Source organism: Pseudophryne corroboree, chromosome 10 (assembly GCF_028390025.1).
Source record: "Pseudophryne corroboree isolate aPseCor3 chromosome 10, aPseCor3.hap2, whole genome shotgun sequence".
In the NCBI taxonomy this organism is placed as follows: Eukaryota; Metazoa; Chordata; class Amphibia; order Anura; family Myobatrachidae; genus Pseudophryne; species Pseudophryne corroboree.
Genome location: NC_086453.1, coordinates 298326539 through 298338963, shown reverse-complemented (window position 1 = coordinate 298338963; position 12425 = coordinate 298326539). Strand labels below are relative to the sequence as shown.

General features: G+C 42.8%; 1 protein-coding gene across 5 annotated transcripts in view; it reads right to left on the bottom strand.

The window, feature by feature from the left end:
* Window positions 1-904: 904 nt before the first annotated feature.
* PLEKHG5 (pleckstrin homology and RhoGEF domain containing G5) overlaps window positions 905-12425 on the bottom strand; it is a 691870-nt gene continuing 680349 nt past the window's right edge. For all 5 annotated transcript variants that reach the window (XM_063943408.1, XM_063943407.1, XM_063943410.1 and 2 more), the window contains 3 exons: window positions 10421-10569; window positions 8080-9105; window positions 905-7356 (listed from right to left, as the gene is read on the bottom strand). In XM_063943408.1, coding sequence (XP_063799478.1) covers window positions 7347-7356; window positions 8080-9105; window positions 10421-10569 — 1185 coding nt within the window. In that variant the 3' untranslated portion in view covers window positions 905-7346. The remainder of the gene's footprint in view (window positions 7357-8079; window positions 9106-10420; window positions 10570-12425) is intronic.

Below are 12425 nucleotides of genomic sequence, written 5' to 3'. Positions count from 1 at the left end.
AGGGGCCTTCTCTGCTGTTAAGATGGCTCTGTGCAGGGGGTGCAGCTGCTATGGGGCCCGAGCTGCTTCCAGGGCCCGCTGCTCCCCCTGCACCCAGACATGGGCTGCCTCCAAGGCAAATCGCGATCCAACTGGAATTATTACGATCACCCCGCGGGCGCATTCGCCCTCATTTTCTGCAGAGTGGGGGGCGCAAAAAATTCTTCCAGGGTGGAGACTAAGCATTGCGGGGGCGGTGCGGCGCTAACGGGGGCGTGATTGCAGCGGCTGCGTGACATCACACACAGCCGCTGCGATTGAGAACATGGCAGCGTGTCTCCTGCGGGCACAGCTGAGCAGCACCGGCAGGAGCCATCCTCAGTTTCTGCTAACAAGCAGAAATTGTGATGCGTTCGCAATTTCTGCTTGTTGAATGGGGGGATGCACCGGTCAGCATGCTGGGCGGCCTTGCCCAGCGATGGCCAGCCCCCAGCATGATATCCAAAGGATTGCAAATTCTGCTAATTAGCAGAGTTGCAATCCTTACTGAATTAGGCTCATAGGGGGTAATCCCAAATTGATCGCAGCAAGAATTTTGTTAGCAGTTGGGCAAAACCATGTGCACTGCAGGGGGGGCAGATATAACATGTGCAGAGAGAGTTAGATTAGGGTGTGGTGTGTTCAATCTGCAATCTAAATTGCAGTGTAAAAATAAAGCAGCCAGTATTTGCCCTGCACAGAAACAAAATAACCCACCCAAATCTTACTCTCTCTGCACATGTTATATCTGCCTCCCCTGCAGTGCACATGGTTTTGCCCAACTGCTAACAAAATTCCTGCTGCAATCAACTTGGAATTACCCCCATAGTCATCATTCTAATGAAAAGGGAATACTTATACAATAAAATACACACACAACAATAACTTGATTTCAGTTCATTTATTATCCTGTATTCTATTGCAAAGGAAACGTCAGAAATGCATGGTATTAGGTACAAATCCTATTAATAGTGTAACATTTCTGTATGTAGAAACAAAACAGGCTTATTTAATAGCAAGCTGCAGATAGCCCACAGGTGAAGTGACCTTTATTACTGGAACGCTGGCATCTTATGTATCTGCACCTGATCTGGAACGTGTCTGAAGTTACGCGACAGCTGGACAGACATAGGTTGCATACTGTACGTCTGTGGCGTGTAACGGATGAATGCCGGTATGGAATTGTTGGCTATATGTTACTGTACATCACAACTGCTGTTTTCCTATTATGTTACTGAATACGACTTTAAAGGAGCAAAATAAATCAAATACTGTAATAGTTCAACCAACAATGCATATGGTTAGGTATAAAAAACACACAATATAAAGTGGCAGATGTACGGTATTCAAAAATGAAATAATATACACAAATCATCTTATAAAATAACAAGGAAGCTTAATAAATATTGACAATTTTATACACAAATAACCCCCCAGGAAAATTCCTCCCATGCACAACTGTCCTGCAAAGAAAAGCTGTATCTTCCTCGTAGGACTGTCAGCATAGAAGGTGTTAAACGCTTGTATATTTAGGCAACAGGGAAGTAAGTAAAAAAGTCATGTCGCTGAACACAACCGGGTGTCATTAATACATGCTTCAACGTGGTGCTGGCCTTAAATAATACATCAGAAACTGCTCAGTGTTAATAATATTATTTAGAAAATAATTTTTGCATTTTCTGGGCACAGCCATAGTCCGACGCATACTCCTACAGTACGTAACACAAATAGGCAAAACTTCGGCAAACATTTTTTTTTGTGGGCACCTTCTACACTGCGCAGCATGGCGCCATATTAAATGCGACAAGAGCCCTTATGCTGCTCATCTAAAACATCTGCGCTTTATCTGTATATCAAGATATGACTGCACAAGACGGCCCGTTTCCCCATGCTTGCTCTAGAGTTTTTATTTTGTATTTTCAGAGGAATTCACAAAAGCGTTCCTCCATCCCGTCTTTTCAGATTCAAGCGGTCCTAAATTGTCAGATTTATTCAAATATGCATAAGAGCATATGTCTTTGGCTATTTTATGGGCGTGCGCAAAGCTGACGTGTATTTCATGCTACGCAAATTGGAATCTATCCAAATCAGCCCCACAGAGCACAATGCTTTCCTGGAGCCAGAGTCAGATTAAGAGCCACTTGGGCCTGGGGCTGAAAATGCTCAGGAGCCTACACTGAGAAGCAGAGGAAGTGTGACCAGTGTTGTGTGGGTGTGACCAGTGTGGCTGTTAGCCCCAATGCCCCCCCAAATATGTAACACAATAGAAATTGCATCTTGTGAGGTAAATAGGAAGCACTGATGGGCCTAGTTTTATGTGGAGGCCTGGATCTCTGTACCTCCATCTACCCCATTGCTAATCTGGCCATGCCTGGAGCAATCTGAGGGATAGTCTTTCTGCATAATTCTACAAGAACATTGTGACGATAGAGCAATGAAATATAATCCACTTTTAGCTTCACATTCGAAAATATATTGGGGGTCATTCCGAGTTGTTCGCTCGCAAGCTGCTTTTAGCAGCTTTGCACACGCTAAACCGCCGCCTACTGGGAGTGAATCTTAGCTTATCAAAATTGCGAACGAAAGATTAGCAGAATTGCGAATAGACACTTCTTAGCAGTTTCTGAGTAGCTCCAGACTTACTCGGCATCTGCGATCAGTTCAGTCAGTTTCGTTCCTGGTTTGACGTCACAAACACTCCCAGCGTTCTCCCAGACACTCCCCCGTTTCTCCAGCCACTCCCGCGTTTTTCCCAGAAACGGCAGCGTTTTTTCACACACTCCCATAAAACGGCCTGTTTCCGCCCAGAAACACCCACTTCCTGTCAATCACATTACGATCACCAGAACGAAGAAAAAACCTCGTAATGCCGTGAGTAAAATACCTAACTGCATAGCAAATTTACTTGGCGCAGTCGCACTGCGGACATTGCGCATGCGCATTAGTGACTATTCGCTCCGTTGCGAGAAAAAAATAACGAGCGAACAACTCGGAATGACCCCCATTATAATTAGGAAACAATGGATTCTAAGACAAGCAATATTCCCACGTTTTGCAATACTGTTTTTTTGTTTAGATCTTATATTAGCACGTGACACAAATAGCATTCTGGATATCCATTTCTTGCCTGAAATAATGAATTGGTTCTTAGTGAACTGATAGGCCTACTAATGCACACAGTCCTGCCACAGAATGGCTGCGTTCACTGGCTAGATTATACATATCCAATGTGGTTGACTGTGACATGTGGTCTGGTCAGGAAGCTATATAATATCACCCTGTCATAAAGAGTGTAAAGGTCCATCCATCCTTCCATCCACCCAACAGCTGCTTCATGTAGACATAAAAACTTGTGAAAGGTTTAGAATGTTCATTTTAATAGCTATTGTTTCAAATCCATTTATTATATGGTGCTAATAATTATATGGTAAAACAGGATTTATTTTTTTGTCATAGTTGTAGAATGAACGTCATTGCGTCCTTCCTTAGTACAGAACTTCTATTTTGTGTTTTCACGTTATTTTTAATGCGCCAATATGTAAAATAACCTCAGGTTGTCCCCACTACTCTTCCTACTACAAAATGAGCAAATCAAACAATAGAAAGCACCGTTACATATCCTTATTTCTCATTCTTTTCTGTGCTGCATGTTAGATGTGACCTATTGTACTTGCTGTCACATATTACCTACAGATGGAGCCATGCTTATCTTGGCTTCTCTGCTGCACCTAGGCACACCATGGTTTATTAGCATAAACCCATACAATACAGAGAACAATACAGCAGGGGATTGAGTCATTACAGCAGGGGATTAAGTCTGACTGCCCTGGCTCAATTAATCCTATTAAAGGCCAAGATAAAGGTGGCTCCATCTGTATGTGTCACTTACAGATGTGTACTGTTCTCTTTGTATTGCATGGTTTTAGGAATAAAAATGTGACATCAATAAACAAAGGGACTGAACTGCTCCTTCCACGATCAGCACATTCATAATCCATAAATACTCTGTGCCGCTGTGAACATTCTGATTGGCCATATATTTTTTTTCTCAACCCCCCACTTTATAACTAAATATATCCAGAGTCAAGAGGAGCTGAAGACCGCACATAAAAATCTTCTCAGACCTTTGTGAAATGCACCTTTAAAAAAACTGTAGGGAGCAACCAGGGCCGTAGAGAGCAAAGCTGGGCCTGGGTTCTTGGGGTTGGGGCGTGGACTAATGTGGGCGTGGCTACACTTTCCCACTAGTGTATAGAAAAAAAATCCAGAATTTTTTTTATTTGCAGACACTGGATCCAAACGTGTCCAAAATACTTGTTTTTCATCATGAAACTCTACCCTGACCAGGGCCTAGGAACTTTCCAGGGGGCGTGGCCTAATCACAGGAGGCCTGGTCATGCACCCTTAGAAAAAAATACAGAAAAATATAGTATTTTAAGCGCCACCATGGCCACACTCCAGGTCAGCACACATCAGCGTGTGGTGGGCTCAGGAGAGGAGCTGCAGCTGCTGCTGCCAGTTAAGGGGTTGTTAGCACGGGGGCCCCACTGGGCCCCTCCATCAGACATGGGCCCTGGTAATTTGTACCCTCTCCTCCCCTCTCTCGGCACCACTGACCCTGACATGAACTGATTGGCTGGCGCCTTTCTCTCTCCACTTTATCTCTCGCAAGGCTTAGTAAACAGACCCCTCAGTCACTTCACCTCTCCCAACTGGCAATATATATATTCTGCAATGTTTTTCTGAAATGATATAATGGAGTGTGAGCACCAAGACATATACAAACATTTGTTACCTTTACATTTTTATTTCCAAATTATTTTTAAGAATTCAGTTCTCTTTTTACAAAAATACCATGTTACAAAAAGTTATACATACTAAATAAATATAGAAAAAAATACCCTGCTAGGGCATATTAGCCAAAAGCTAGTTTTCCAACGTTCTACCTAAAGTGTACATCTCCCCTTACGCATGGTGGTCACTTACAGTGCGCAGCCTATAGATCGCAGACATTGGTTCATCCACCGGCTCTCTGGCGGGGAGGCGACAGGTGCACTTGTAAGAAATACACTTAAAACGAAATAAAATGTTGTTGCTTTATAAGCACCTACATACTGTAGACGTGTGTTATTAAGACATGCTGGACTAATAACGGAATATTATATGTACAGATTAATAATTAATATCTGCACGTAGCATATGCTATCTAAAAAATATTTTACAGATAAAGTGCCCTTTCAAATGTTTAAATAATGTCATGACGTAGCAGGAAACTTAGCCGAACAAATATTTCCAAAGGAGAAATAAATGAAACGTTGGCAATCGTCACCCCTCAGGAAAATAATACTGTCGCTGTGCATCTTTTCTTTTTCCAGAAATTCTTTTAAATAAACGTTTCCCTTACAGGATTCACTTGCTTAATCACATCTAGCAATGCATCCCTAGCAGTAACGGGCAGGATGCCACTCCTTCGCTTCCGGCTGTGGTATTGTTGGTGGCACAAGCAATCTGCCAGTCAGAAGGCATTTGTGTCTACTTAGGAACCTGACTTTGCTCACATACGGAAACTTCCAAGAAGGCCAGCACCAAGTGAATGCATGCAGTCACCAGTCTCATTATATAATACACAAGTCATACCAATGACCACTGCTTATAGCTGCAGTGCTGCTAGAGGGTCTTATTCAGGTTTGTACACACATGCCTACGCAGCTGCGATTCTCCACGTCGCAAACGAAGAAGGATAATTCAGCATGAATCGCACTTGTAAAGCTGCTCGCAGGCAGATCCTTAGCAATGCAAATTTAGTAGGAGATGTTACACATCTACTTGTTGCATTTGCAATCCCAGTGCTACGACCGCGATGCAGCCTGGGATCCGGTAACGATGTTCCCCGCAGACTGCCAGCTGAGTAAGTCTTCGCTTACTCCGGCTGGCCATTGTTGGGCGGATTGAGAGGAAAAGGAAACTGTGTCTCGTGATACAGTCCTTTGCCTCGCCGCTTCCGGAAAACAGGGGCCTGTCAATCAGGCAGAGGCGTCTGCTATTCTGCGATGCAATCACAGAACATGTTCTGCACAAGCGCAGCCGGATTCTGCACATGTGCAGTTTCCCGATAATCAGGAAACTGCGATGAGGATCGCTCATGTGATCCAAGCTGAATTAGCCCCATAGACACCCAGCAAAGCCATCACAAAGTCCTCAGAAACCGCATACACACACAAAGCACTGATGCAATAACAGGGACATCGTCTCCAAAGTGAGGTTATGGGCACATAGACTGTCCGCAGCAGTAGCAACACTGGCACCATACATACATGATCACAGCTGAAGGCAGATAGTCGCCCCGAAAACGGGCATGACACGCCTGCATTTTTTCCGCCACTCCCCGTTACCTCCCCCAAACAGTCCCTTCCTGTCAATCACTCTGCGTTAAAAATCTCACCGCGAGCGGCACTGCAAAGGTACCCTAGCGCGTCCGCAGTGTGATCGTGGCACAGTCTGACAATAATCGCTCAGTAGTGCGAACATCATTGTGTGCAAACATAAATAAGGCCCAGTGTCCATTTGGAAAACTTGTGTACTATAATGAACCCCTCTCCTCCTCTACTATACAGATATTAGAAGTCACCCTTCTGTGACCTGCATAAAAGTACTCGGGCCGTGGCATTTTATATAGTCATACAATCCCCCAGTGACCAGCGACTTATAGCTTAAAGTAGGGGGTGCATTATCCCATAGTCGGACAGGCAATTTAGTAAACATTGTTCTGACGCTAATTAATATTGTGCTAATATACAAAGTATCTGAGGTTTTATCGTGGCAGGAGTCAATATGTAAAATATTAAAGCAATGTCCCAAGATGGAAGCTTAAACCGGTTTGATATATGATTACATCGCCATGAGGATGATACAAATATCCCTGCTTCCCATGACACTTGCCATCTGTCAGTGAGGTGCATGTCCGATGGTCCCCGTCTTATTATGGCATTTCTGTTTTCTGCAAAAACTCTTCTCAATTTTAAGAGATTTAGTTGGAAACTCTTTTTATTGCGCAAAGTGCAAATAAGATCCATCTCTGAGAGTCTTGGGGTGATCTATACATTTTGAAAAGAGTCTGTGAAATAATCCAGTTTTTCAAATTCATACAAACAGTACACCGGCATCAGAAGCAAGCACTCAGGCGTTCCCGTAATCTTTTCGGGTGTGACAATCTTCAGCACCTGCCATGTCATAATCCTTAAGTGTCCTGCACCACTAACGCGTTTTGTGACAAAATATTTACACTTTCTTGCACTTAGCAGTCGGCTTGCTCCCCCCGATCCTCGTAATTAAACTTCCCTGAAAATCGAAAACAAATATTATAATTTGGAAGATATATTGTTAGCTGTAGTTTTTCTAAAGTTAGTAAAAAAATAAAGCCAACGTATAATATGCCTACTGAAGGACAAACAAACTGAAATCTGCCATTGTCAAATGTGACTTTAAGTTAATGGTTTCGTCATTATCTCCTCTAACTTTTAACTAAATACTTTCTTTTTTTTTCTCTTAATGGCTTCTTCCAATAAAAATCAGCCATGTCTTTATATCACCAGGTAGAGCAATATATTTCCTTTGCTTTAGGATATGACACACAGCTATAAACAGCCCTGTCCAATTATATAAAACATGACTGAAAGGCACAATGAACGGCAAAAAGATAATGAAATATGTTTAGCAATAGACACAGAATAGCACAACCAAGCCAAGACATTAAAATTATTGGAAATAATGGTAAATATATAGCGCTCTCCAAAGCCTCTGCATCTTCGGTGGTTTGGGCTGCTGAATTTAATGGCAGAATAATATAAAATACAAAACCAGGGGTGTTCACAGTCACTGATAATGCAGTGACTTCCAAGTGACTAAAGGAAACACTAGTTGCTATTCGAGTCAAAACATTTTGCAATGTCGGGGCTCTAACATCCTGTCAGTCATGGAACAAAGAAATTGGCGCTTAATTTATACTTGTTTATAATAATAATAATAATCAAAAAGAAAATACTGAATATTATTGACACTTACGAGGCTGTCAGAGTTGAATTAAGAAGTAAAGTGGTTCTAAGTCGGTACAGTTGAGCCAGGGTAAGTTTCCTATGCTGTGCCGACGGCGGGTCGGACATTGTTCGTCTGGCACAGCCATTAGCACTAGAATTGTCCATTTCTATCCCATTTTCCTCAATGTACTGTTCCGGGAAAGAACTACTGTATGCGTGTGATGGGGAGTCCAGCTCAAATTCCGGTAAAGAGTCAAGTTGGTCTGAAAGTGGATCTGATAATTTATCACCGTCAGTAACTTTGGAAAACTGTATTGATTCCGAGTCTGAGAAGTCGGAGGAACTGCTACTACAGCTACTCAAGTTGACCACTTTTCGGCTGGCACAGTCCGACCGAGATCTTGGTTTTACCAAATGCTCCTCTGCTTTTCTTAGTGAACGTCCCACCAAACTAGTCCTTTGGGCAACATGCCGAGCCCCGTTATTGCTACTACTATCAGAGTCCGAAAAATGATCCGGTCTTGGAGACATAAAGAGTTCGCACAGACTCTTACTTTGAGAAAGGGGAATTTCATCACTAGATTGGTTTGCAGGTCCTGTTGAGATCAGGTGAAGAAGATTGGCTTCTGACTTGGATTTCAAGACCTTAGACTTGCAGGGTAAGAGTTGGACAGGTGTCCTTCTTTTTAGCTTAGGAGAAGAGCGTTGGGAACTAACAGATTCCCTCTCGTGTTCTGCCAATTCTTGTTGTTGTCGTTCCACAAACTCCTCCAGTGATGACGGAGAGAGTGTCCCATAAGCGCTGTCAATAGACGATGATCTAAATCCATTTGGCTCCAGTTTTAAATAGTTAGAATCCACCACTGGATTCGTGTCTGAGGTCTCCATGCTTTCAAACATGTCTCTGGTGGGCGTTACAGACGAGGCCGTAGTGCTAATTGAAGTCTCATCGGACTGAGAGCTGAAGGGTCCTTGTTCAGTGTCAGGAGAAGATAGGTCTTCACTAGCATCAATGACCACAACAGATATGGTTTCTGTTGAGCTGTGTGACTGGCTGCAACATATATAATTGGTTGCGATTAGAAAATAATCATCCACAGTTTCAGAAAAACATATATATTTTTTTTATCATGGACAAGATGATTAGAATACAATAAAAAAAAAAATTCTTCCAAAAACAAAATGAGCCAATGTACAGTAGCACTTTTTTAACCAGCTTTTAGAGTGTTGTTAATATAATATAGCCCTGCCTCTAACAGGAGATCGGGAAGTCATGCTATTTACTGGACTCAGAATGGGTCATAGAAGCACCCAGATGAAACGTGTCAGGATCATATCACTTTTACCCCACATGCAGAAGTCTTCCCAGCAGCTAACATATATAGTAATGCTTGGCCAGAACACAACACCAGCAATAATAAACTGATAGGGGACAATACAATACAGATAATCAGGATAAAATATGTGGACTCAGGGCCCTTTCTCTAATGTCAGGTTCCAGACAGTACACTCAAATTATACACAGTCTATTAGAGGGTCAGTTATATGGCCTCTAATGTCTGTCTAATCCTCTGTGTGGGCTGGTCTTATCCCATGGTATCTGGCCACACCCCTTAAGCATGGACCACTACCATTGCATCCCCTGGTGGGACCTTCATGCTCCAGTCCGATGCTGTGTGGACTGCTAGGTGGCAATGTCCAGGCAGCTAGCTGACCTACAGAGGAACGTTCTCTACGTCCGTTAGGAAATAATGGGGGAAGTTCAAATCTTATCGCACCCCCTATCTCCCGTCTAAAGTGACAGGAGATAGAGGGGCGCCCATTACAGTAGGGTTTAGGCACGCAAAGCACCTAAAGCCGACTAAGTTAAGAGGCACGATCGTGAAAAGACCCTTCTGGGCGCCCAAACGGCTCTCTTTACGCGCATTTCAGTTCGCTACCCCCGGGGGTAGCGAGCTGAAATGTACTTGTCGTGCCCGTCGGCAGTAATATTAGAATACTGCTGGCAGGCGCGATCGCGGCCGGGGGGGTGGAGGAAATATTGGAATCCGGCCAAATGACTTACTGTCTGCCACACCCCAGTAACTCTGTATGTCATTATTTTTTCTGCTGGAGGAGAAATTAGATTTCCGCATCGAACACATATAAGAGCATTAAGGGGACAACTGCCAATTCTAAAGTCAGCTGCAGCAGGAGAACATCCAGCAGAAGTCCTGGTTATTGGACCCCAGCTGTTCTGCTAGTAGGTAAGTGGCGGCAGGGTGATGTAGAAACTAATATGACACATACTTTGTGTGGACATCCTCTTAATGCTATACTTTGATTTCAGAAATAGAATAGACCTTCATTTAAGCAGTAATTAGGATTACCTTTGCAGCATGTCAACACTGTTCCTACGTAGAATGGTCGGCGAGCTGGCTGTGGAGGTGCCACTTTCCAGCTCATCCTCCTCTTCTGGAAGGTTGGGTGGTTGCTGCTGGTTTTCCCCATGCTCCTGACGTAACCTCTGCAAGAGGTTCTAAGACATAAGAAAATATTTAAAAAGTATTTAATATCAGCAATAGGGGTATATGCAATTGCGGTCGAATTGCCGCAAATGTCGAAAAACGGGCCGTTTTCGACACAAAAAACGTGTCGAATTGGATTCGTCAATGCAATATAGTACTTTTCGACAAAAAACCGGACATTTGAAATTCGACTTTTTCAAATTCGACATTTAACAAACTCGACATGTCTGCACTGTTAAAAATGCGGCTTTTCGACAAAAGTATATTCAATTGAAGAATGTCAATTCGACAACAGTGCTTTTCGACAGTAAATTCGTCATTTTCAATCCACCTCACTTTGCTGGCGGAATGTAATAAAAAAAATTTAAAACATGTTTTTTTTTGTGTTTTTTTTATTGCTAATAGAATATCTATTTATATTAGAAGGGATTAGATACTTGGTTTGTCTATTTAGGAGGCACAAGTATTATTTATATATTTTTTAAAATATATATATATTTTTTTAAATGGAATGGGATAAAAAATAAGAATTTACTTACCGATAATTCTATTTCTCGTAGTCCGTAGTGGATGCTGGGAACTCCGTAAGGACCATGGGGAATAGCGGCTCCGCAGGAGACTGGGCACAAAAGTAAAGCTTTAGGACTACCTGGTGTGCACTGGCTCCTCCCCCTATGACCCTCCTCCAAGCCTCAGTTAGGATACTGTGCCCGGACGAGCGTACACAATAAGGAAGGATCTTGAATCCCGGGTAAGACTCATACCAGCCACACCAATCACACCGTACAACCTGTGATCTGAACCCAGTTAACAGCATGATAACAGAGGAGCCTCTGAAGAGATGGCTCACAACAACAACAATAACCCGATTTTTGTAACAATAACTATGTACAAGTGTGACGACGCTGCCGGCCAATTCCACAAATACGCCAATTTGAGAATTGCCGCATGCGCCGTACGGGGTTCACTTTTGACACACGGGATTATTTAAATACTTTCAGCTGCCACCAGCAAAGACTTTTCAACGTATTACGGACGTTGCAGGCGTCTTTAGCTTTACCTGTCACACACACACACTGCAATACTTAGAAAAATAGATAGGCGCGAGCCACACAGGCGTTGGAGTTCATAAGAACAACAGGATCAGAACTAAAATTAGGATTTTAATTTCAAGAATACTTCAGAGCTTCGGTTACAAAAAGGTTACAAAGATTATTAAGAATATTTTAAAAACACACACAGAATACAGCAATCTCAATAAATGAAAAGGAAATAAAACTTACAGAAATCTTTACACTTACGCAAACAAGTTTTAAGTATTTCTGTTGTGGGGGACTTCACAGAAACTCAGGTCACCTCCAGCATACTAGCTGTATCCCCAAGAGATCACAACTCCTATTTTCATGAGTGGGACAGATATAGTCTCCAGCTTCATCAGGCCCCCTCCCTTGGGATTTTTAACCACTTTCCTGCTGGACAAAACACCTACACCAGGTTTTACATACTTGGTGCTTGGCAACAGCCAAGGGGGGAGGTAATGAGTATACTGTAGCAATCTCTTTCAAAGAAAGCAAGGTTTATGACATTAGCCAGGAAACAGGATTCCTGGTCTGTTTACAGCCCCTCTGTTTACACAACAACAAATGGCCTTATCAGCCCTCAATGTCCAGAGCTTGCAAATCTCTGCTTTTGATGTAGGAATGTCATCTCAAACTTTATGGTCTACAGATCTCTCTTGGCCTGGACCTATGGGGGTCAAATGCAGGACATTGCATGTCAGCCATGTTGTCACATCTCAGCTGAAAAGAATACAAAAATATATATATACAGTCACTTGAAAACATTATTGGTGATTATTCCTGCAGGT